The sequence below is a fragment of the Scedosporium apiospermum genome (assembly GCF_000732125.1).
Source record: "Scedosporium apiospermum strain IHEM 14462 chromosome Unknown SEQ_SAPIO_0077, whole genome shotgun sequence".
Classification (NCBI taxonomy): Eukaryota; Fungi; Ascomycota; class Sordariomycetes; order Microascales; family Microascaceae; genus Scedosporium; species Scedosporium apiospermum.
The window spans coordinates 482561-506149 of NW_015971778.1; the positions used below are offsets into that span (position 1 = coordinate 482561).

Consider the following 23589-nt stretch of genomic DNA (forward strand, 5'->3'; position numbering starts at 1 on the left):
GTTGTCGAGTGAAAAGACGGATTCTATTAGTCAAGACGACAAGGCCTACATGAAAGCCGATCCACATAGGACACGCAGCTTTGGGCTTCTAGCACATTTTATATACATATTTACACTCTTCTCAATATCACTCCGTTGCCGTCGTCGTATCGCACCGTTTATTGATCATCGAGCACGTGGAGATACTTGCGCTCCTCCTTCCTCTCCTTTTCGGTGGCCGGCGGAAGGTCGTAGAAGGCTGAGCTGCGGAATCCTTGCTGCGAGAAAATTAGCATATCAGGCGCCTAAGAAACTAGTGCTAGGGCTGGGAGACATACCAGATAATCATAGGTGAAGTTGCTGATGTCGCCTGGCTCGATGCCCAAATCCTTGAAGGTCTTGGCCGTTTCATCAATCTTCTGATCGATGAACTCGCGCTCAACCTCGTCGGCCGAAAGGTACGGCCACCAGGTAACACTGTTAAGGAGGCCGGCGAGGGGTTTCAGAATGGGCTTAGGTACGTTGATATGCCGGCGTTGTTTATATATTTCCCTGTCAACTAAAGCGGCAATTTCTTCTGTGGAGTACTCCTTCGGTCCGTAGAGCTCAAAGGTCTGGGACGCCGTACCGTCATCAAAAAGCATGAGTTCAAGAGCGTGGCCGACATCGATTACCTTCAGTTATTATTAGATGCCTCACCCATGCCATGGAAGGTAATTGGTGGATGGACGTACATGTACAGGTCTGTACCGCTCTTGCATGTGGTTGGATGTGAGACTCATTACACTGGCAAGCTTCAGCAAGAGATTGTCCTCAAAGCCGAACATGGGTGCGGGCCGGACGATGGTGGTTTCAGGGAAGATGTTTCGCGCGACTTCTTCGCCGCGACCCTAACCAAAACTGTTAGCAACTAGAAAGGACCGAAAATTGGGTTATTGGTACCTTCGTGGCATAAAATTCGGACGGAGAGGCTGGGTCTGCATTGTACGAGGAAACGTGGATATATCGGTCGACATCGTACTTGGCTACCGTTTCGACAATGCGTTCGGTTCCCTCGACATGAACATCCTCCAACGAGAAGTTCCTGTTGACAAGTTAGTACGACTCCCATTTCCTTCCCACTTCATGCGCGGATGGGATTGGTGATAACTTTACTTTGTGGGATAGTTGCGACCGACTAGGTTGTAGACGACATCTGAATGGCGGATGCTCTCTTCAATAGATTGCGTGTTCCTTAGGTCGTACTCCTGTTTGTTATCTTGATATTAGTGACATCTGGTAGCAACCACGGGAGAAATAGCGCTGGGAGATTCCATTGGAGACGTACAATGAAAACCACACGTCCAAGGTCACCAGAGACCTTAAGATGGCGCTTTGCCATTTCATCTCGGAAGGGAACAATAACGGTGCATCCCTGGCGAGCTGGGCCTAGGCGTGAGTATCATTCAAAACCACTGGATTCCGAGAGCGTGATAGAAAGTCCAAACCTAAGCGATTGACGATATATCGACCGAGTTGTCCCGTCGCTCCAAACACCGTTGCCGTGTGGCCTAGCCTTTATGTCAGAGCATTGTATTGCCGTGGCTGCGTCGATCGAACTTTACCTCCGAGAGACGACCTGCCCGCGGGGACATGTTAGATTCCACGCCGTCAGGTTATATTGAAGAGCGTTGAAAACGTTAGAAACTCACCGTCCACCCTGTGTGCGCAGGATTGGCTTGCCAGTTCGGGTGATGGCGATGTCTGACAGCAGTTGTTGCCGAGGAATATTGCGCGTAATATTCCGCGCAAGCTTTCGAGAAGACCGCACCGCGGTCTGTACAGACGCCATATTGGCAGTGACCGAGCTGCAGCGCTGGAATGCTTTGGTCCGGTTCAATTGACCTTGATTGAGGCTTCGCGAGACGAAGGTGATGATCGGATGGGGTATTGATGGAGGCAAGGGAAAATACCTTAACAGCATTTTAGAACGTAGTCTATATCATGTGACCCTGGTTCATCCGCCCATGCAAGAATACCGCTCACTTCCAAGGTGAGAGGAGACAGTTCAGAGGTACCTTCGTACCCCAGGAAAAGTCAAGTTGGACTTGCTCACCGATGAAGTACCTCAGTACCTTGGTACTCAGTAATGATATCCCACTTCGTCATGAATGACCTCACACTGTGCTATGTCCTGAAATCCTGATGCCAGCTGGTGGGCGTCCAGATTTGTTGCCCACCAACCCCAACCAGCTCACTAGGCTCCCAAGGCCACGACTGTCAGCAACCCGTTGTCCATGACATCCAGAGAGCTTGGAGAGCCCAAGGCCCAGCTTTCTATCTTGATATCTCCCGACATGTCAGTCAGACTCCAACCACAATAGCTGTCCTTAATAGTAAACGAAAGTTCTGGACATACATGGGCTTTTGTCTTGTCGAATAATTATTTCAGAACCGCTTCTTCCGAACGTCCGTTTCCACGCAGCCGTCGCTAAGCCATCCCACTACCTCCAGTTAGAGGGGGATCTCTGTTCGCCCAGCACCGATTCCGTTCAAACCCGATCCTCACGATGAGTTACGATACAATCCCAGATTTCTTGGCGGAACAGAGAGATGCAGCCCCAGAGGAGCTCCAGGGACTTATTCTAGAATTTGAGAATTTCTGGGAGCGCAAACTCTGGCATCAACTGACTGAGGCGCTTCTGCAATTCTTCCGAGACCCGCGCAGCGAGCCACAGCGCTTACCTTTCTATAAAGCCTTCATATCCAAATTTGCCGATAAGATTAACCAGCTGAAGCTTGTAGAGCTTGCCTTGGCAGCTTCGACACAATGCCCAGGTACGAAACCGCTCTTCTAAACACCTTTGAATTTGACAACTGACGAGGGGGTCACACCTAGATGATCACGAAAAACTTCATTTCCTGGAAGCACTGGCGAAGAAAGTCGATAACGAGAACACGCAAGACGCCCTTGTCTATGCCTCTGTCGCCGTCGCGAGAGTCAAGCTGGAGTTACATGACCGCGATGGTGCTCGCAGGGACTTGTCGAACTGTGAAAGGATTCTAGACAGCTTTTCTTCGGTCGAGACCGTCGTTCATGCTGCTTTCTATGACGCGAACGCAACATATTACCAGGTTCGATTACCAGAATACCATCGAGAAGCGATTGAGATCTAGCCATAGCTAACTACGCCTTGCCAAACAGATGATCACCGACTTCGCCGCATACTATCGCAATGCCCTTTTGTATCTCGCCTGCATTGACGTGAATTCTCTTTCCCCTGAAGAGAAGGAGAGTCGAGCCTACCACCTCAGCGTTGCAGCGCTTGTATCGGCTAGCATCTACAACTTCGGCGAGCTTCTTCTCCATCCAATCCTCGATGCCCTTGTCTCCTCTAAGGAATACCCGTGGCTTCGAGAGCTACTCTTCGCGTTCAATCGGGGCGATCTCGATGCTTTTGACCGCCTAGCAAACCACATCACATCTAACGAGCTCCTGCGCGAGCACTCCGCCGAACTTCGCCAGAAAATATACCTCGCAGCTCTCACTGAAGCTATCTTCCAACGACCGCCGCACGAGAGATCTATCTCGTTCAGCGACGTGGCCGAGTCGACCAAGGTCCGCCCGAATGAGATCGAACATTTAATTATGAAGGCCTTCAGTCTAGGGCTACTTAGAGGCACCATTGACCAGGTCGATCAAATCGCCCATATCACTTGGGTACAACCCAAGGTCCTCGACATAAAGCAGATTGACAACATGCGCCAAAGGCTGTTGGAGTGGGACTCCAGTGTAAATGACTTAGGTCATTATATTGAAAACGCCGGAAAGGACGTCTGGGCCGTTTGAAACACAGGGAGGGATGGGACGATACAGGAGTGATACAGGAGTGATGCTAGTTCTGTGTCCCATTCATAGATAAATTAAAAAAGGAGTAAATGGATCTGCCGATAACACGCTTCAAGACCTGTCTCTATGATGTGCTTAACACACGTTCTCCAAATTGGATGGTCTAACCTCGCTATTCGTACAGCAACAAAGCCATGTCATCTTGCACTCAGAGTATCCGGCCAGCCACCGACGCCTGCCTAGCGTGTAGATGATCCGAGGAGCACGACAGATCCAACAAGCCACACCGGCCACCAAACACACCAGATAACAAAGGGTGTGTAGTTTCCCCAAACGTTCCAACTAAACGCTGCCTCTAGCAGAAACGAGTGGGTATTCATGCCCACGAGTGAGGCCATAACATAGAGGGCTGTCGTCGGCGCTAGGGCATTAAGTAGGCACGCAATGGGAACTCTGAGCCGGCTATCTTTGCAAAAAGGCACAGTAAAAGACATGGGGCTCGCCAAGAGTCCAACAAAGAAGGCCAGAGGGAAATTCAAAGTCGCCAATGAGGACAGAAACATGCCAAGGAGGAGTAACGAGAAGCATTTGGCCAGAAGATAGTGTCGAAGCGATGGGTTGCAGTAACGACTAAGAAACCATGAGAGAAGATGAGGCAGCACGCACGTGGCAATACTAAGTGCGAGTAGTATGGGCGAAAGGAGCTGTATCGCCGTCAGCAGACGCCTATGGGAGGGAGCGCGAGGATATCGAATGAACATACGTGAGCAGGAGCATGATTAAAAATGTACAACGGCAACACACCAATCGAGTGGCAGCCTATGACCAGAGTCAAGGGAAGGAACAGCTCCCTCTCTGCACCTGTTGTCGGGCCTGGCCGCGCTTGTTGTTTTGGGTAAGGGTTAGGTGACGACGAGCCCGTGGCAGGGCGAAGAGAGTGTCCACTCTTCACCCAGAGATACGTTGCCATTATTGTGAAGTTCGCAGCGAGGAGCATGGCACTTGGAAGATAAGTGCCAATACTAACGAACCGGTCCTTGCTCATGAGAAGATAAAAGAAGAAGCTCTGATGAAGGTGCTCGAGTAAATTGTTGAGACTTCGAAATGATCCTTCAATCAACCTACCCATCGCCATCTCGTCCTGCCATCCCTCCCCGTAAGGTTGCAGGGTTACAGCATCCACATGATATGGAATGAAGCTGCTATGAGGACCGGTTGCGCAGCCGAGTCCTTGATTCAGCATCCCGCGGAGCATAGTTTGTAGCCGATCGCGGTAAGAATCAGTATGATGCCACATCTTCTGAAGGGTTGAGCCGAACCCCATTTGCCCACCAGCGATATGCACGACAGAGTTGATTAGATCAAGATTGGGTAACTGGCCATTGACCCCGTCGTAGACGATATGGACAGCTTTGAATCTTTTGTCCAGTGGATAATCGATGGCTATAGCCCCTTGTAGGGCTCCGGCCTTAATTGGGAGGGGGTTTACCCATAATTGGTTGTGGGAGTCGTGATAGGCATCAACCCAGGCCTGCGTTCCTGTCCTACTGTCCGGCGGAAATAGGAAGATGATATCCTTGGACCAAAGTGACCACCCTACGAGACTTGTGAGCATCATGCGAGGTAATAAGGGAGGGATTTGCTCTCCCATACTTTTGAAATAGCGTGCGAGAGTTAATGCGAGAGCAACGCCTTGTCTGTTCAACACCTCCTCCATATTCCTCCAGGCCGCAACCAATACTATGGCTTCAGTTGCATCACCCCTCGGTGCCTGCAGGATGGCGTATATGTTTTCTCCAGTATACCGATGGCCTGAGGAATGGTATGTGTAGTTTTGTCGGGAGACTTTCAGTCCAATGGTGTTGAGTATTGCCTCGAGGCTGTCATTGACCCTAACACCTTCAAGTTAATGGTCGATAATCACGTTGTCCGAATACGAGATCCATACTCGAGGTTGGTCTTGTTGGAGAGCTCATTAACCTCACTTCGGTAGGCCCGAAAGACATTCTGATCACTTCCACTGAAGTAGGTATGTACTTGTCCCGGTAAGAGAGCATTTTCGGATATGTATGTCCGCCGAGAGTAGGAATCAAACGGAAGGAGCAAAAGCCATGTTACTCCGACGATGATCAGGAGAAGAGAAAGGTAGGGAGGGAGCTTCTGGACACGAGGATCGCGACGAAGCTGGAGAGCAGTGGCTAGGTGTGCTATCAGTGGTAAAGCGCGGCAAGGAAAATCGCGGTCGAAACTTACCAAGAAGGCGCGGCATGTCGAAGAGTGAACCCAGCGTCGAGGTGTGGGCGCTGGGCTGTGATCAAAAAGTGGAACGTGGTCGGGAATTAAGAGTCGGAGATGTAAATCGAGGAATTAGAGAACCCAAGACCCAGTGCAGTAAAATGACGTAAGGTGTAAACTTCTCGGAATTATTAAATAAAATCCCTTTAAGAAATGTATTTAGTTATTTAAAAATAATTTATTTTATAAATTATTAATTAAATTTTAAAATAGTATAGTATTTTTATTTCTTTTTCCTTGTTAATAGACTTGATTAACATCAACTTGTAAGCCTGATTTAAATCCGACCCTCGTTCTCACTCCCCGACAAGCTTGCTAGAAATCGCAGGCTGTCACCACTGCGACAAAAAGATATGCTTAGGCCTGGCAAATGATTACAGCGCCAGAGAAGATTCCCATACACTCGCTGATCACAAGGGCTCCGAAATAGCGCCCGGCTGCATGGAGAAACTGGCACTCGTTGGAAGAATGCCATCACGGCCCTGAGCCCTCTGGTTGAATGTAACATAATTTGGCAATCTTTTGAGAAAGACGAGTTTTGCCTCGAGCCATGACAGTAACTTTCCTGGAGGAACGAGCCACGAAAGAAGGCCAAGGCCACCTGAAAATCAACCGTGACACATCAGTATATATGCGCCTAATATCAATCAAGTGAGAGGTCGAGGAGCTTACATCCATACCCAACAACAGCTCCACATATAGGGCCCATGAGAGCAGAACTAGGCAAAAATACTTCCTTGACTGTCACAGTTGCCAATAATGCTGTCCAAGTCGGGATGCGAAGAGAACCAACCACCATAGATGATCGAGTCTTTCGACTTTTCGCACTCTCCAGGCCGAGAAGCAAGAATATCCAGGTGCTAGAGGATTGTAGTGGCCAATGCTGCCGTGTCAGCGCGTCTAATGCCTCATCAGGAATCCCAGGTCAGCTAACCTTGCTCCCCCGACAGCAACGTCAGTGTGAAGAAAGAGTCTATCAATCAAGACGTATATGAGGGCAGGAAACGTAGAGAACGCTGGTGATGGTCGTTAGGTACCATCCTAGGATTTTGATGTAGGAAGCTCATCTCGGGATTGGCGTACGGCCAAAAAACAACGCCAGTGACGTCAAGGTGCCATACTCCATCTCGAACCGCGAGACGAGCGGCGCAAGGACGACTGCGTTGAATGTAGCATGGACGATGCTGGTGTGGACGAACGGATACGTGTTGGCCCGATATGCTACAAGAAGTGTGTCTCTTGTCAACGCGAATTTCTCGTTTCCGCGGCGGTCCACGGAAATTTCTTACCAGACACGATACCGACCCTGCTAGGAACGAGAAATCCCCATTGCCGGATATCCCAGGTGGACTGAAGTAGCAAGATTGACGACACAGCCACCAGAGCGATGACAAGTCGAGAAAACAGCGGCAGGCGTGAAGGATGTAGCAACGCGCTTTGGGCCCTGACCACGGTGGTCAAAGTCGGCATCGTTGTGTTTCCCAGTGTTTGGATTGTGACCTCAATGCTGATTGAACGCATGAGGACCTAGACAAGTATTAAAAATATATAATTTATAAAAGAATTATAGAGTTTAAAAGTATTTTAAATAAATATTATAAATATTAAAAATTAAATATTTATAATAGTAATAATTTATATATATTATTATTATAGTTATTATTATTATTATTATTATTATTATTTATTAATTATAATATTTTAAAAATAAATTATTATATATAAAAAATAAATTAAATTAATAAATTTATAATTATATATAAAATTTTTTAAAAAACATTTATTTAAAAATTTTTAATAATTCGAATAATTATTATTATATTTAATATATTAATTTTTTAAAAATAATATTTAAGTAATTTTTTTATATATTATAATACAGGATTCTTAACAACTAACCGATCCAATACCTAAGTCAGCCATTCTTCAGATGCTTCAGTCGTCGCAACACTGAGGTACAGTTCTTTTCATTGTCGGTCCTATTCCCTGAGAATCGAGATCCGACCCCCTTTCCGGTTTCCCGTTGATCAATGGAATTGTTCCCGGTGAAACTAGTTCGATCACCTCAGTATTGGCCACCGAGTGAGTGTATGTGAAAATTGCTGCAAATTACGCAGCCGGTTCACCGCTCAACTCCTACAATAAATTCATCATAACAGCATCGGGCAAGGTGATTTAGACAGCGATGAAATAATCTTATAAAAGAAACGAGAAAAAGAAAGCTATTCCGTAGACCTATTCCATTTATACATAACTACTAAAACAGCCAACAGGATCTATCTTGGGATGAAATGCTTATTTGTTGTTCTTGGCCATGGTGTTTAGCGCACTTCCGTTCTTGAACCACTCGATCTGTGCCTCATTATAAGTATGCTGTAGCTCGACATCGAAGGAAGCCCCGTTCTTGGGGTGCACGCGCATCGTCAAAGGCTTTCCGACGGCAAGCTCGGTACACAGGATATCGACCTATTGAGACATATCGATATTAGAAAAGGGGATTCGGCTTCGGGGAAAACAAAGCAATTAGCGCATCTAGGAAAATGACGTTACCTTATCATCGGGCCTAATCTTGTCATAATCGGCAGGGTCCGAGAAAGTGAGAGGGAGCATGCCCTGCTTCTTCAAGTTGGTCTCATGGATACGGGCGAAACTCCTGGTGACGATGGCTAGACCACCGAGGTGGCGGGGTTCAAGTGCGGCGTGCTCGCGAGAGCTGCCTTCACCGTAGTTCCAGTCGCCGATAACAACCCACTTGATGCCCTTCTTCTTATAGTCCCTAGCGACGGCGGGGACGGCATCATACTCGCCAGTGGTGAAGTTCTTAATCTTATTCGCCTCGCCGTTTTCCTCGTTGATGGCACCGATAAGCATGTTGTTGGAGATGTTGTCCAGGTGACCTCGGTACTTCAACCAGGGACCGGCCATGGAAATGTGGTCAGTGGTCGTCTTGCCCTGTGCCTTGATTAGGATAGGAATGTCGAGGGCATCCTTGCCGTCCCAGGGAGCGAAGGGAGAGAGGATTTGTAGTCGGTCTGAGGTAGGGGCGACTTGGACTTGGACAGACGCCCTATCCTTGGGTGGGGCCTGGTAGGTATCCTGGCCAGGGTCGTAGCCCCGGGTGGGCAGACCATCACCAGTGGGAGGACTCAACATGAACTCGTTGCCGTCCTTGTCCTTGAGCTTATCCGTTAGGGGGTTGAAGTGCAGAGACCCGGCAATGGTCAGGGCCACTACCAGATCGGGAGAGGTGACAAATGAGTGGGTAGCTGGGTTTCCGTCATTGCGGCCGGTGAAGTTGCGGTTATACGAAGAGACGATGGAGTTTGCCTCTCCCTTCTTGACGTCCTTACGGTCCCATTGACCGATGCAAGGGCCGCAAGCGTTGGCGAGGACAACTCCGCCAAATTCCTCAAAGGTCTGCAACTGGCCGTCTCGCTCAATAGTAGCCCGGATTTGTTCGGAGCCTGGGGTGACAGTGAAGAGCGCCTTCGCCTTCAAACCGTGGTTCAACGCGTCACGAGCGATGGAGGCGGCTCGGGACATGTCTTCGTATGACGAGTTGGTGCATGATCCAATAAGACCGACCTTAAGTTCGCTGGGCCAGCCGTTCTCCTTCACGGCCTGACTGAACTTGGAGATCGGGGTGGCAAGGTCAGGAGTGAAAGGACCGTTGATATGGGGCTCCAATTCGGACAAGTTGATCTCGAGGAACTGATCGTACTCCGCGCCCTCGTCTTCCCGAAGTTCCTTGGCATATACACGGGCGAAGTCGCCGATCTCCTTCCTCTTCGTCGCAGCAAGGTAATCGTACATACGGTCGTTGAAGGGGAATACGGATGTCGTGGCACCAATCTCAGCACCCATGTTGCAAATGGTTCCCATACCCGTGGCAGAAATGCCAGCGACACCGGGTCCATGGTACTCGACAATCGCACCAGTTCCACCCTTTACGGTGAGGATGCCGGCGACCTTGAGGATGATGTCTACTCAACTGTTAGCAGCTCGACATTGGATAACGGAGTTAGGAGAGGTCTGGCGAAGGGGCGGGGAAACGAGGCCCCCATTCGCCACAGATTATACACACCCTTTGGCGACGTCCATCCAGACATTTCGCCAGTCAGCTTAACACCAATGACCTTGGGTGCTTTCAACTCCCAAGGGAGGTTTGCCATAACATCGACGGCATCAGCACCACCGACACCAATAGTACACATTCCGAGGCCACCGCCATTAGGAGTGTGAGAGTCAGTGCCGATCAAGAGACCTCCGGGGAAGGCGTAGTTCTCGAGCAGGATCTGGTGAATAATACCGGAGCCTGGCTTCCAAAATCCGATGTTGTATTTAGCGCATGCCGACGCGAGGAAGTCGTAGACCTCCTTGTTGATGCTCTTAGCACGAGCCAAGTCCTTCTCACCACCGACCTGGGCTTCAATCAAATGATCACAGTGCACCGTCACCGGGTTGGCGACCGAGGGCATGCCGGCGGACATGAATTGGAGAATGGCCATCTGGGCGGTCGCATCCTGGCAAGCTACACGATCCGGTCGCAGCTTCAGGTAAGATACTCCACGCTCGATATCCTGGCCATGAGGATCGTCAAGATGAGAGTAGAGAATCTTCTCAGCATAGGTGAGAGGGCGATTGAGCCTGCTCCGGACGATCGCCAGATTTTCCGACATCTTCTTGTAGTTGATAAAGTTTCCCTCTTCCCAATTGTTTTGCCGAACCTGTAGTAATTCGTCGCGTCAGCGGGACTCTTGTTCCTGTCGCATACCGCAAGGTTGTTCAATATTCGACTATTCGACATACCTTCCTGTCCAGAGGATTGGAGGAAATGGTAGCCATTCGGCGGACGCCGGATCCCAGCGTCGGGACGGCCGCCCTCTGGGCGGCCGAGAAGACGTGCCTTGTCAGTGGCATGTTCGGTCGCTGTAGCGAGGACGAGGCTGGGGATAGCGGGGTTCACGATGTCAGGCTCCTGGACCGGGTCAGCTCAATTGAGGAATGAAAACAAGAGGACCGCCAATTGTCGATGTGGGTAGAAAAAGAAGCAAAGCTCCTGAGTCGGATGAGAAGGGATGTGGTGGAAAATATGGGATAGAAATGGACTGGTCGGCGAGGGAAGGAGAGAAAAGAGGGATGAAAAATAACAGCTCCGTCGGCTCTAAGGATAAGAATCTGCCCCCTGCAACGGACAACGAACGGAGAAGCGGCTCGTGGTGGTAATTCCACTCGGAGGACCAGACCATTTGGAGCTATGACGACAAGCGGTTGCCACGAATTGGGCCAATCAGAGAAATTCGATTATTATTATCCGTCCAAAACGAACCCGACGAAAGCTCCGTCCCACAAATGCCATTGACGACCGAGGTCATGTTACGATCAGACGAGTACCGCCTGAGACTGTCAGTAGTCAACTCCTTGTACCCATTGAGGTACCTGCATGGCTTGTATCGAACGCCTTGCTCATGGAGACACGAGCACCAATCCAATGCACAATTCTAGTATCAATCTCATATTCTCAAGGCCCAGGTCCTAGACTGCCCAATCCTGTGGGCGCGGCAACTACTCCTGCTACCCGAGAAGCTTCCGGCGAAGAAGGTAAAAAAGAGGCAAAAAAAAAAAAAATGAATGTTGCCAAGGCGACCTCCAATAGCTGGACATCCAATTCAAACTCTGTTAGGAGATACTTCAGTGGTATACCGGTAATACTTCTCCGATGAACCTTTAACATGAGATCTCGACTTCGCCCATGTGACAAATAATCAATCGGACGCCTCGGATTGTAAACTAATGTTTATCACCTCCATTATTTTATTCCTCTTATTCCCCTTACCATGCAAATATATTATTCGAGGCCTGCAAGCAACACCTGCTGGAGTAGGTAACCTGAGTCTCCCTCTTACAGCCGACCCATTTCCGAAACTCCTCGTTGCCGTGGGATGGGTCCTCGGCAGGAACTCGGCCCGCTCGTATTTGCGAGAGTTCCTCCGCCATCACAGGTTCGGTTGCTTGTGTTAGCAACCCCCCACAAAAAAAAAAAAAAAAAAAAAAAAACTTTTGTTCTGAATCAAGATCAAGATTTTATCTGTACGCTAATTACCTCAGTGCTTCATACCCTACTCCGTACATAAACCACACATGCCCGTTAGTGTACTTCGAACATTATGCATCCAGTCCAGCTTGGTCCTTGTTGGGTGACCGGGCCACGGAGTCCACAGTATAGTGTAGTGTACACGACGAAGTACAAGGATGTACTTCCTACCTAAGGATGGGAGATGGCCAAAGTGTAATAAGGACCGATCCCGTTGTGTGGAGTTGGCCTTGATTACTCCCCTGATTAGGATCAAACAGGATTGGTTGGTGAAAGCGGAGTGAATTGATTTGAACTTAGAACTCTTCGAGCTGTGTTGTCAGGTTTGATGTTCATCAAGAAGATACTTCATCAGTCAACCGAACTGTTCAATCGACCAATTTCTGTTTTAAGAGTAATTCTAAATATTGCATATCTAACTACGATTAGGTGTTTTTCTTAAAAGAAGCCTTGGTGGGGTTGACGAGGGTCTTGGTATCAGCTTTCTGTGTGTCATCCATTGGTTAATCTACTTTGTACTTCATCTGGTTCATCAGAAAGGTTTTTTCTTTTTTCTTCATTTTTCCGAGGGTGGCACTACAAAGGTACATGAAGATTCCTTCTTAGCAGAACACACAACCAATCCACCGTCGCACATCTCATACTCGATCCGGCAGCTTTTAATATGGCCGTACGAAACAAGCGTACAAGAACAAAGACGAGAAGGAGGAGGAGGTTCGCACTCCTTAGCGTCGCCGACTTCCGACATAACAGCTAATTACCATGTTTTCCCAGGGATCTTGACCAAATCAAAGCCGACCTTACCTGCCCAAAGCATCTCGAGGGTTACAAGAACACCAAATCCTCGGAGGACTTACCGGGCTCCGGGCGGTGGTATTGTGTTGAATGTGCCAAGTGGTTTGAGACCGAATCAACCCTGCTGGCCCACCAGCGGAGCAAATTTCACAAACGCAGGTTCGTCTAGGCTCACCAGACTTGTCTCTTCTTGATTATAACATGATATCCGTTGCCAGGGTCAAACGACTTCAAGAGACTCCATATACTCAAAAGGAAGCTGAGGCTGCGGTTGGTCTCCAGACGGATAACACCGACCCATTGAAGGTCAAGCACGAAGCTGGGAATGAGATTGAAATGATGATCTAAATGCACAAGATCCTCACTAATGGGGAGTACTTCCTTCGACACTTCGCGTTGAACAACATCCCCTCCCTACCACGCCCAATCCTGGATTGATGCATAGAGTTCGTCCAAGGCTGTTCTACTCTCATCAGGGCAGCACGCTGACGATGCGGCCTACACAGGCTGTCCTCGATAGCCACGGCTCGCTGCCGCCCAGTATGCCAGCACTCTATGTTGCATCACGCTTTCAGAGATGACAGCGGTGTAGAAAAACATGGATTCATCGCAGCCCCCTAACTCGCGGTCTGGCGAGACCACTCGGCCGGGTGCCCCTGGCAACATTTGTCCTCCCGCCGCTTGCGCCTCGACCCCCACGTGTCGTCTGCCTGGAGGTGCGAGATGGTGTGGGCTCGGGTGTTGCGAATTGAGGTGGCTGTTTTTGGGAGTTGGGGTTGTCGATGAAAGAAGTATCCGTAGTCCTAGGACGCGAAACCTTTGAGCTACACGAGGCGCCAAAAGAGGGTTCAACAATCGCGCGGCTTACATGAAAGTTGTTTCTCCATCAACGTCAGCCGACCCCTTTTCAAGTGACCGTGCTGAATCTACCACTTCAAGCTTTAGCAGACTATTCGTAAACTAAAGGAGAAAGGCGAGCTTGAATAGGAGACTTACTCGGTCGGGCCTCATGCTTCTTTGTACGACGGAAGGATTCAAGCATCGGTCCCTTTTTTAAATTCCTGTAAGCAGCTGACTATGGGTACAGGGGGTCCATTGTAGAAACGAGACGAGACCTGCCTCCGGGAAGTCGACGCAAAATGCATTCATATTTAACCCGTACATAAAACTAGCAAATGACTCGCTGAATCTAGACAAGCTCTCATGCATGAGCTGGAAGTGCATGAGGTTGGCTTCCAGGTCGGCTACGGAGTCGGCGAGCTCTGCGAATGCAGGCTCAAAGGTGTTTAATGGAAAGGGCGCATCTTGCTGCGCACTGGATCTCGCGGATTCTCGAAATGATGACCGCGAGGAGGGGCGAAGAGGGGTCGTTGGCCGTGACGCCCGAGATTTCGAGTTTGAGCGCTTGATGTCCGAGTCTCCTGTCTCCATTGAAGCCGAAGCTGCAGCTGCGAGTGGGGATATTTGCTCAGCTATGCCGGTGAAGGAATAAACACTTGAATGGTCGGGAACGCGGGCAAGATGAAGAATGAGGTGCGACGTGAGGGGTGTGCCCAGACTAATTTTTAGATCGGCGAAGACGCGTCTGTTGAACGTTGAACCTTCCAGGCTTCAATTCGATGTTTGATAGGTCCCCCGGAACACCGTCTGCGACCCAGTATTATTTGTACGAGCACCAAAAATAACGACAATGAATTGATAATTGATGCTAAGAATACTTGCTCCACCACACTTAAAGTTGGCCTTGCATCGCACCTTTCTCGCACGCTCCATCAAATTGATGTAACAATACCAACGACTAAATTTGCTTGATTCCGTCGATATTGACCATCTTCCAAGAGCCATTGGAGTACTTCATCCGAAGTATGAACCAACAGTTATCGTGGGCGAAGGCGATAGTCGTCAAGTCCATTTCACCTCGGGCTATCAGTTACCAAGTCTACAACACCAAGTCAATTATCATTCCTGCTTGGATACACCCTCGCATGTACGAAGTACGAAGTAGCGCCAGCCATAATTAAGACAACAAATCGATGTCTTCTCCCAGAGGATTGATATCAAGTGATTATAGTTCGATATTCCCCTGGCTGTGTTGGAGGCCTTGTTATTGAATAGGTCGATTTGATCAAATGTAATTTCCACCCCTAGCCTTTGAGCCTTTTGGTGTCCGCCCCTAGCGCGACTGCCAACTGTCTCCATCGGCTGTGGGTGCCCTCCGGAAAGATTTGAATCTAGCGCACAGCCTCAACTCGCCACGACGAAACAAGACTCAACTTCGGAGAAGTGAGCAGCTTTTCTCGACTAGATATTGTTGTGATGTCTAGGTAGAATTTGGTTCAGCAGCCGGTCAGCAAGCACCCAGCCTCTCTGACCTCATGCGGAGCCATGCTTCTTTGAAATACAGAAGCATAGCATTGCAGCTCACCATCCACACGAGCACACGAACCTGCGGCTACACCTCGCCTCTCTCCAGCATTTGCGGAAGGCTTCATCATAACTTGTGGAACCGGCGCGTCGACATAGCACCCGTCGCATCATCCTACTCAGTCCTAGCCACGCATTCGCGCGCATTTAGTTCTGATTCCCAACTATTCCAGCACTTCCGACGTGGCCGCACATCTCCCCCACTGGCCTCCGTCCCCGTGCTCTTCATCGCCGGTTCACTAGTTCTTGCCCTATTCTTTTGCGAATCTGACGCGACGCAGGGAGCAGGCGACCTGCCCCAGCCGCGCTATATGGCGCAGCCGCAGACCTCAGCTATGGCTGCAGATATTCTTCCCGGACGACCCGGAAACCTCACGCAAGATCAGGAGGACAACTTGCGCAGGCTGTGGACTTCGGTTTTGCATATCTGCCGCGGGGGCGAAGACAACCCTAGCGGTGTAATGAGCAGCACTGATGTTAACTCGGACAGCCTCCAGCGTCGTTCAGAGAAGGTGAGGAAGAAAAGAAGCACTTTCTTCGGCAGGCTCGGCAATGCAACATCCAAGGCAGACACAACCGGCTCGGTCACCTCTGGCAATGCCTCATCCGGGGAATTTGACGCCGATGACAAGTATGGCCAAAATAAACAATTCGTGGAGACCCTAGCCCGCCAATCTCCAGAATCCATTCGCCAAACGATTTGGAGTATGGTCAAGCACGACAACCCCGATGCTCTTCTCCTAAGGTTTCTCAGAGCGAGAAAGTGGGATGTGGAGAAAGCATTGGTCATGCTGATATCTACGATGAATTGGAGGGCGACAGAGATGCATGTTGACGACGACATTATGAGGTGCGGTGAGGGAGCCGCTGCAGAGGCCGAAAAGGGCGAAAACGAATCCGCCAAGAACCTCGGCCATGATTTCTTGGCCCAAATCCGCATGGGAAAGAGCTTTTTGCACGGCTCGGATAAGGCTGGTCGGCCTATCTGTTTCGTCAGAGTCCGGCTTCATCGCCAGGGCGAGCACTCCGAGGAAGCTCTCGAAAGGTATACAGTCTATATCATAGAGACTGCCCGGATGCTTCTCAAGCCGCCTATTGACACTGCGGTAACACACCCCCCATCTACCTTGTCTTTATTCCCGTTTCTTTTTCATAGTGCGAAATTTCTAATCAGGTGCAGACCGTCTTGTTCGATATGACTGGCTTTTCGATGGCGAACATGGTATGTGTGGGTGGATATTCCTCCAGCGGAACTTGCCACGCTGACCCGGCAAATGATCACAGGACTATGCCCCAGTCAAGTTTATGATCAAATGTTTCGAAGCCAACTACCCCGAGTCACTTGGCACGGTACTTGTATACAAGGCCCCATGGATTTTCCAAGGTGAGAAGCTTCAAATACCCGGAATGGTCGATGCACGCTGCTGACATCCCCTTTCAGGAATATGGAGAATCATTCGAGGTTGGCTGGATCCCGTGGTAGCGAGTAAGGTCCATTTCGTCAATAATGCGGACGAAATGGCAGAATACGTGGATTTGGACCGCCTTCCCAAGGAAGTTGACGGCAAAGAAGATTGGGAGTATCGATACTTTGAGCCTATCGAAGGGGAGAATACACGCATGGCGGATGCCGTCTCGAGAGATCGTCTTTTGAAGGCTAGATGGCGACTGATTGAGCAATATGAGCAGGCAACTCTTAATTGGGTGCAAAGCGACGACGCAGAAGCCGCCGCCAACTACAAGGCTACGCGGGCCGCCACGGCAGAGAAGCTCAGGGTGAACTATTGGGAATTAGATCCATATCTGAGAGCCCGTTCCCTATATGACCGCCTCGGAATGATCAGACCCGGAGGAGTGGTGGATCTTTTCCCCAGTGAATCGGCCATCGCAGTCAACACAGTCAACACAACTGGTGAAACATCTCCTGACGATGTGGATTGAACCTTCTCAGCAGCATTTCATAAACGAGTCAGCACTACGGAGAGTGGCCGGGGAACTCCAAAGCGGATGGGCAACTTTGCACTGATAGATATAATATATATATACACCGCGTAGATTCTGAACACCTCTAGCATAGCATGCCAAGAACATGATGCGACATTGAAAGAGTCGATGCGGTATGACTAGGTCATCTTTGCCTTAAGATCTTCGAAAAGAACCTTAAGTTTATCCATGTCGGTCTCCTGGGAAGGCCAAGCGATTCCAAGACCTTCCTCTACATTTGGCTTCGGTATCTGGTCCATGGTCAGCGACAGGCAGCAGAATCGAAGTGCAGATACATACCATGTGAAAGTGGACCTAGGGCAGCAATGTATCAGATAAGTAGTTCTTTGTGGTGACGATAAAAGGTGAGGGGTACCCGGAAGCCACGCACATGATGAACCTGCTGATGGGCGATTGTTCCGTTGTTTTGGAGAAGGTTGTAGTCACTCGCTTCAGCAGCGGCCGCTAGTTTCTTGACGACAGGCTACAGATCAGATCGTTAGACATATTGACTTCTCAGGGAACAGAGTAGATTGCGGTGTGAGCGAACCAATATCTCACTCAGGTGCTCATCTGGAATATCCCCTAGCTTCGCACCGTGATATTTGGGAATAACAAGCTGCGGTAGCCGCGTTAGCGAAGTGGCCAATGGGCGACAAGGATCAAACATAGCTTCACAGACTGCATGGCCACGGCTCAGGGGGTTTATGTCCATAAATGCCAGTGTTCTCTCGCTCTCGAAGAGCTTGAAGCACGGAATCTCCCCTACCAGTACGCAACCGTGTGAGCAAGAAATTCCAACAGGGAAAGAAGAGGGGGGCAACTAACCCTTAATGATGCGGCAGAAAATGCATGAAGCCATGGTTAAGATGCGAATATCGAAATGCCTAGACAGTAAGTAGGTTCTATGCTATGAACCAGCTTCGATTGTAAAAATCTGATCTCGGGAGATGGTCTTGACTTCGTCATATTTCTATCGCTCATAGAGATATCACCCCCTCAACTGGAACAAACAGGCGATGGTGATGACGTCGAACCATAGAATGATGACTAATATGCGGAACAGAACAGAACAAGACATATATATTCCAATAACCAACTACCAAAACATGGAGTGGGACCTTCTAGCGAACTCACCTCTTGCCTTTTACCAGATGTGACCGTAGAATGGCCCAAATAACTCCATTCGGAAAATCTTTGGCAACTCCAAGAACCCTTGGTTCGAATTTTCATTTTTCGCCAAGTCGTCTTTTAATTCCTTCTCTTTTTTTTTCCTTTTCCTTTTCCCTTCCTGATCTCAAGAGTCGGTCCTGTTACCGCCTGATGTTTCCATTCCGAACCCCCCCGTGTCTTTGGTATTTCAAATATCCTAATATCCAAGTAATATAATCAATTCACGATCAAGGCAATTTCCAGATCCATCTCGACAGCCATGATGTTGGGGACTAGTCTATTTTTTTCGCCGTTGGATTTGTGCAACTTATAGATTCTCTTGATCAATATTAATACTGTTGATCCTGTCACGGATCAGCCCATGTGGATTAGGTGGCATACGTCACTTCTGACGCCCCGACTTCTGGCGCCTTGAGCGTTCTGCCCCTCTCCTCCATCAACGTTCACCTACCTCATCTTACCCTTGGTTTTCACTTTCACTCAACAACATCGTGCGACGCCAAACAGTTCTTGATTTATACCCCGCGCCAGATCTCACCTTCGTGCGAAAATGCCTAGATTTAGTTCGACACCATTGTATGGAGGCGCGCTGGTTTGCGATCTGCCAGAGCATTTCGTGGATGTTAAGTAAGCCTGCGCCTGAGTAGCCGCTGCCTTTCTCCTTCCTCAGCTACCAGAGACTGATGCGTCACCCTTATCCTTCGCATTCACGATTTAGCAAGATTCGCCAAGTTCCAGATAACCAAGAGGTCTGGATCGACGAGAATGGGTTTACTTCGATCATCTTTGACATAACCGAGCGCGTTGGTCCGAAGGGCAGAGGGCCAGAAATTGATGGGCGGGCCTTGACACAGCATCTCGAGGATATCGTCGGCGATGATATTGATACCGTGAAAGTGTGGAGTTCGTCGGCGACTCAATTCTCGCGGCTAGGGTAGGGTGTCCTTCAAGTCTCTCGGAACCTAACCAGCCTAGTGCAAGCTTCCGACCCTGCATGGCTTTGGAAACGTAACTGATCGAGCTGAACCTCCAGCAACGATGATATTCCCGCCTACACCCTGATCGCAACTCAAACCCCTAAAGCGGCGAGAACAGAACAAGACTCGGCGCCTGATTTTACCGCTATCATCCTCACGCTTGTGCGCCTCGAGCAGGAGTCGACAGACATAGCCATCACGATTAACGTTCCCCATATTAAGGGTGAGTATGTGGAGGCTGAGATCGATCTGGAGCTTGGGAAGCAGGGAGTGCTCATTGGCGAGGCCGTGGAGTATGCGGCGAGGATTTGGGATACCTTGAAAATTAAAGATTGGGGGTTGTTTAAGGAGGTCTAGTTGGTCGAAAAGAGCACTGGGGCCGACGCCCATTGTTGAATTCTGCATCTCCCGCCGAGTTGAGGAATATTAACAACGTGCTTCAATACAGTAGCCTTGCTTGAAGGTTTAACTCGGCTAGATGCAACACCTCCTAACTACAGCTCCAATGCATGAATCTGCGTGGTAATACACGCAACAGTGGGGTCCCCAGGCTCATCTCCATGGGCATTGCCCGTTCTCCCTGGTGCCTGTAGGGCCCAGCGGTCTGCCACAATACGCATCATTTCTTGTTGGGTGGTCCCTGGATGTTCATGTCTCATCATACTCATCTGCTCTCGGACGAAAAGCTGGTATTGCGACAGGCCCCCCCGTGTCCGTGGAGCTGGCTTGATCTGCTGGAGAAGGCTCTTGCAAGAGCCGCAGCGGTGGCGCTCGGGGTTGATGCTCTTGGAATGTCGTTTATACTCCAGACCGCACCCAGCACACTTCCATACGTATTTGAAATCAATCTCGTAGGAATGCTTCGTTGTTACCTTAATTCCCCGGTCGGAAAAGGCTTGGGAACATTTGGCTGCCCAAATCTTAAACTCTTTGCCGTGGGGACTGTCTGTTATACCACCAATCATGAAGTTCGCTAAATGGCAAAATTCATGCGCAATAACGTTTAGCAAGCGATGATTGTCATCGATGATTTTTTCGGCGAGGTCGATCGAAGCGTGGTGTTTGTATCGAACTTTGATTTCCGGACCCGCCGTGACTTGAACCCTTTCCTTCCTCCAATTTGCCCTCCCAGCAGTTGTGCTGAGTTTATTAGTCCAGTTCAGCTTGATGCCACCCGTGGGTTCTGCGAGGATGGATAACTGCCCCCCGGCAATAGTATCATCCAATTCCTTCAAGAATGTTTCCGCTAGTTGACGTTTGCTTTCTTCGAAGAGTTGCCGAGCCTGACGCCCCGATCCTGATTTTGACTTTGCTGGCGAGTTGTTCTTCTCTGTATTCCCTGACTTGCTTCCCACGATCTCATCCCCCTCTTTAGATTTAGAGTCAAGGGTGTCGATGGCGGACTGATTGTTGAAAGAGGGAGCTAGAAACCCCTGGTGACCGAGGGACGACGACTCGATGTTGGACAATTTCTTCGGTGAGTGTGTATGGCTTGGGGACTTTGTCAGCCCCTTATGAAAGATGGGTTTCCCCTGTGCTCGAATCGTTGGCTTCGTTATCGGGTCTACTTCAAGGTTACGCTCCTCCACCTGCAACTCATCGCCCTCGCCGCGATATGAACCCAGATGGGCTCTCGGTACTTGGTCTGGTTCCTTCGTTGGCCGATATGGGGTACCCGACATGGCCGTGGGTAAATCCACGGTGCCGAACTGCTGCTCTCGAGGGAAGCTATGGTCGCCATCGCCTCTCAGTCGTTGGGTGTTCAGACCAAGCCTCCGCAGGCGCACCGTCTGCCTGCACTTTGTGTTGGGGGAATCCTGAGGGATACACGTCGTGGTGCCCTGGATGGACATGATGTTGATGAGCGCAAACACGCAAACCTAGATAATATTGCTGCTGGGGAAGGTGAGAGAGGCTTTTTGAACAATAGATATTTGGGTGTGGACGGCCACTGTTCCTGTGTAATTGTGGCTATCACCTCGGCAACCGCCTCCACGTTCAAACTCGTGGCATTATGTAAGACACAGAAGCCTCTCTTGTTCGGTGCCATCAGTGGTGATATTTCAGAACATCAATGTCTGGTCCAAGCCAAACAATATTATCATGCTGGATACTGACGTAGGGGTGCCTGAAAACCAAAGCTTTTCCACCTCCAGCGAGGCAACACTGTGAGATCTGTCTCCCATGTTGCTAGTAATTCATTTCTTTCGCATGTTTAAACATGCTGGCTCTTGCCTTGGATCCTATTGTGTAAAAGATGAGAGTTAAAAGGGCTCCCTCGTGCAAATCTGCGAATCCACTGCACTAACTTAATTGAAATACATAACCCAGTGCCTTTGTACTTCAGACTCTGATCGAGGATGCACAACGAAGTACTTCGCCAGATGAAGTACACGAAGTCCTCGGTGCACCGCGTCGAAGGCATCTCCTTCGTCGTTAGAGCTATTTATTTCGTGTGTGTGTGCGTGGGCGCCTACCCCTAAATATGTCTCAGAGTACGAAGTACCTGTGTACAAATGATTTCTTCATACGCGGGTACTTCGTAAGCGAGACGACTTCACAGTACGAGCTACTTCGTAGATCAAAGCACCCCACGTTGGTGGTCCACACTTCGTAGATTATTCTCAGCGGACGAAGCATCCCCACTTCATTACGCGATTCTCGTATAAGAAAAGTCAGAGGTGCATTTACAGCTTGCTTGGATGGCTCGACGTGGATACTATCCTAGAAATGCGATGTCAACCAACACGCGCATTGATGTGGCAAAAGCCAACTTTTTCTAGTGTACGAAGTAATCGCGTCAAATTTTTGCCAACGAGAAGCCCCTGTCCCGCTGCGACGAGTAAGGCAAGGTTTATCCATCACAGAGTCGAGGGAATTTGCTGTCTCAGGATTTCCGAGTTTATTTTATTGCTGTTTTGAGTATGAGGCAGATACTGAATAGAGGGAGTGTGCACCTTACATGTATTCCATTTTTGACCTCCAGCTCTATCAAGACGAAAGCATGAAAGAACATTCTTTTTTTCTCTTTTCCTTTTCCTTTTCCCTTTTCCCACTCTGCTATTGTCAGGGGGGGAAGGTACGTAACCTCATCTATATAGTGCCCATTTGTTCTTTTAATACTGTACTGATGCCCTTGCCTCCTTAATTATGCCTTTTTGGATAGGCTCTGGCCAATGAAGGCATCTAACCCCTGATATTAGTATTAGTACAAATTGCAGACGTAACACACTAGTTGAAATTCAGCTCAGGAGGTACCTGCACAAGGTATGAAGGTACTAGGCCTTTCATCATTGCTTTGGGCTCAGCCACCCCTTTTTGCCGGACGTGGACCATTGTTTGAGGGACGGACCTGCGAACGGGTGTCCCCAACAGCATCCACATTGCATTCCTTGTATGAGTTACAGATGGTGCCTTCTCCTTTTCTTCCTCCAAACCTCATCATCTCCTTGCCCAGAAGAAAATTACCTTTTCTCACACCCTCATACAGCCTCTTCTTCATTCGTTTGGCTGTCTACCTTCTCCCTTGTTTTTCTTTTTTCCGTTTTCTTCTTCTGCCTTTCTTTCCACTGGGAACGCGATACTCAGGACCTTCTCTTTCTTTGCAGAGTGTTCTGGTTTCTTTTCCTCATCTGATCATTCGGTCGACATTGTCATCGTCATTCGTTTCATCATAACCCAGCGGCAATGGGCCTGCTGTGAGAGATTCAGTCTCCAACCGCAAACACTAAATTCGAACTCGGAAAAAATTTCAGTGGCGGCAGATCGACACACAACAAACTGGGGTTGAATCCATTGAAGTTTACGCAACGCCGTTGAGGCCAACAAGAAAAAGCGAGGGAGTGACTGATCAACGCACGTCACCCATTTCTCCATCCGAGCGGTAGTCTCGCAACCAGACATCTCGGCTACTCTTCAACCGACGATAAAGAGTTGATCGTGCCCAATGGTTGCTTGAATACAAGCAAGTAGGTGTCAGCAATACCGAGGATGGATTAGCTGCTGTCCCGGTTGGGTTTTTTGATCCTTCTTCGTTCATC

The 23589-nt window shown here is 49.2% G+C and overlaps 7 protein-coding genes and 1 pseudogene across 7 annotated transcripts; 4 read left to right on the forward strand and 4 right to left on the reverse strand.

Moving 5' to 3' along the window:
- Positions 1-158: 158 nt before the first annotated feature.
- SAPIO_CDS1792 (uncharacterized protein) lies at positions 159-1810 on the reverse strand (the record flags this gene model as incomplete). The annotated part of the gene is made up of 8 exons (XM_016784977.1): positions 159-257; positions 318-653; positions 714-869; positions 922-1063; positions 1135-1226; positions 1307-1407; positions 1584-1597; positions 1671-1810. 8 exons carry the CDS (start codon positions 1808-1810, stop codon positions 159-161), a joined length of 1080 nt encoding a protein of 359 aa, XP_016645274.1.
- A 718-nt stretch (positions 1811-2528) lies between these two features.
- SAPIO_CDS1793 (putative 26S proteasome regulatory subunit rpn9) lies at positions 2529-3808 on the forward strand (the record flags this gene model as incomplete). Its single annotated transcript, XM_016784978.1, has 3 exons — positions 2529-2796; positions 2858-3093; positions 3164-3808. 3 exons carry the CDS (start codon positions 2529-2531, stop codon positions 3806-3808), a joined length of 1149 nt encoding a protein of 382 aa, XP_016645275.1.
- Positions 3809-8398: 4590 nt separating this feature from the next.
- Positions 8399-11023, reverse strand: SAPIO_CDS1794 (Aconitate hydratase, mitochondrial; the record flags this gene model as incomplete). The annotated part of the gene is made up of 4 exons (XM_016784979.1): positions 8399-8569; positions 8654-10086; positions 10188-10830; positions 10913-11023. 4 exons carry the CDS (start codon positions 11021-11023, stop codon positions 8399-8401), a joined length of 2358 nt encoding a protein of 785 aa, XP_016645276.1.
- A 1838-nt stretch (positions 11024-12861) lies between these two features.
- On the forward strand, positions 12862-13340 carry SAPIO_CDS1795 (uncharacterized protein; the record flags this gene model as incomplete). The annotated part of the gene is made up of 3 exons (XM_016784980.1): positions 12862-12911; positions 12972-13151; positions 13211-13340. 3 exons carry the CDS (start codon positions 12862-12864, stop codon positions 13338-13340), a joined length of 360 nt encoding a protein of 119 aa, XP_016645277.1.
- A 2027-nt stretch (positions 13341-15367) lies between these two features.
- On the forward strand, positions 15368-17357 carry SAPIO_CDS1796 (Cral trio domain protein; the record flags this gene model as incomplete). The annotated part of the gene is made up of 4 exons (XM_016784981.1): positions 15368-16522; positions 16591-16638; positions 16701-16800; positions 16858-17357. 4 exons carry the CDS (start codon positions 15368-15370, stop codon positions 17355-17357), a joined length of 1803 nt encoding a protein of 600 aa, XP_016645278.1.
- A 182-nt stretch (positions 17358-17539) lies between these two features.
- Positions 17540-18261, reverse strand: SAPIO_CDS1797 (uncharacterized protein; the record flags this gene model as incomplete). The annotated part of the gene is made up of 6 exons (XM_016784982.1): positions 17540-17650; positions 17700-17714; positions 17791-17883; positions 17950-18018; positions 18082-18164; positions 18228-18261. 6 exons carry the CDS (start codon positions 18259-18261, stop codon positions 17540-17542), a joined length of 405 nt encoding a protein of 134 aa, XP_016645279.1.
- Positions 18262-19122: 861 nt separating this feature from the next.
- SAPIO_CDS1798 (uncharacterized protein) lies at positions 19123-19906 on the forward strand (the record flags this gene model as incomplete). The annotated part of the gene is made up of 3 exons (XM_016784983.1): positions 19123-19199; positions 19291-19506; positions 19606-19906. The coding sequence occupies 3 exons, from the start codon at positions 19123-19125 to the stop codon at positions 19904-19906; spliced, it is 594 nt and encodes a 197-aa protein (XP_016645280.1).
- Positions 19907-20043: 137 nt separating this feature from the next.
- On the reverse strand, positions 20044-21402 carry SAPIO_CDS1799 (annotated as a pseudogene; the record flags this gene model as incomplete).
- Between the last annotated feature and the right edge of the window lie 2187 nt (positions 21403-23589).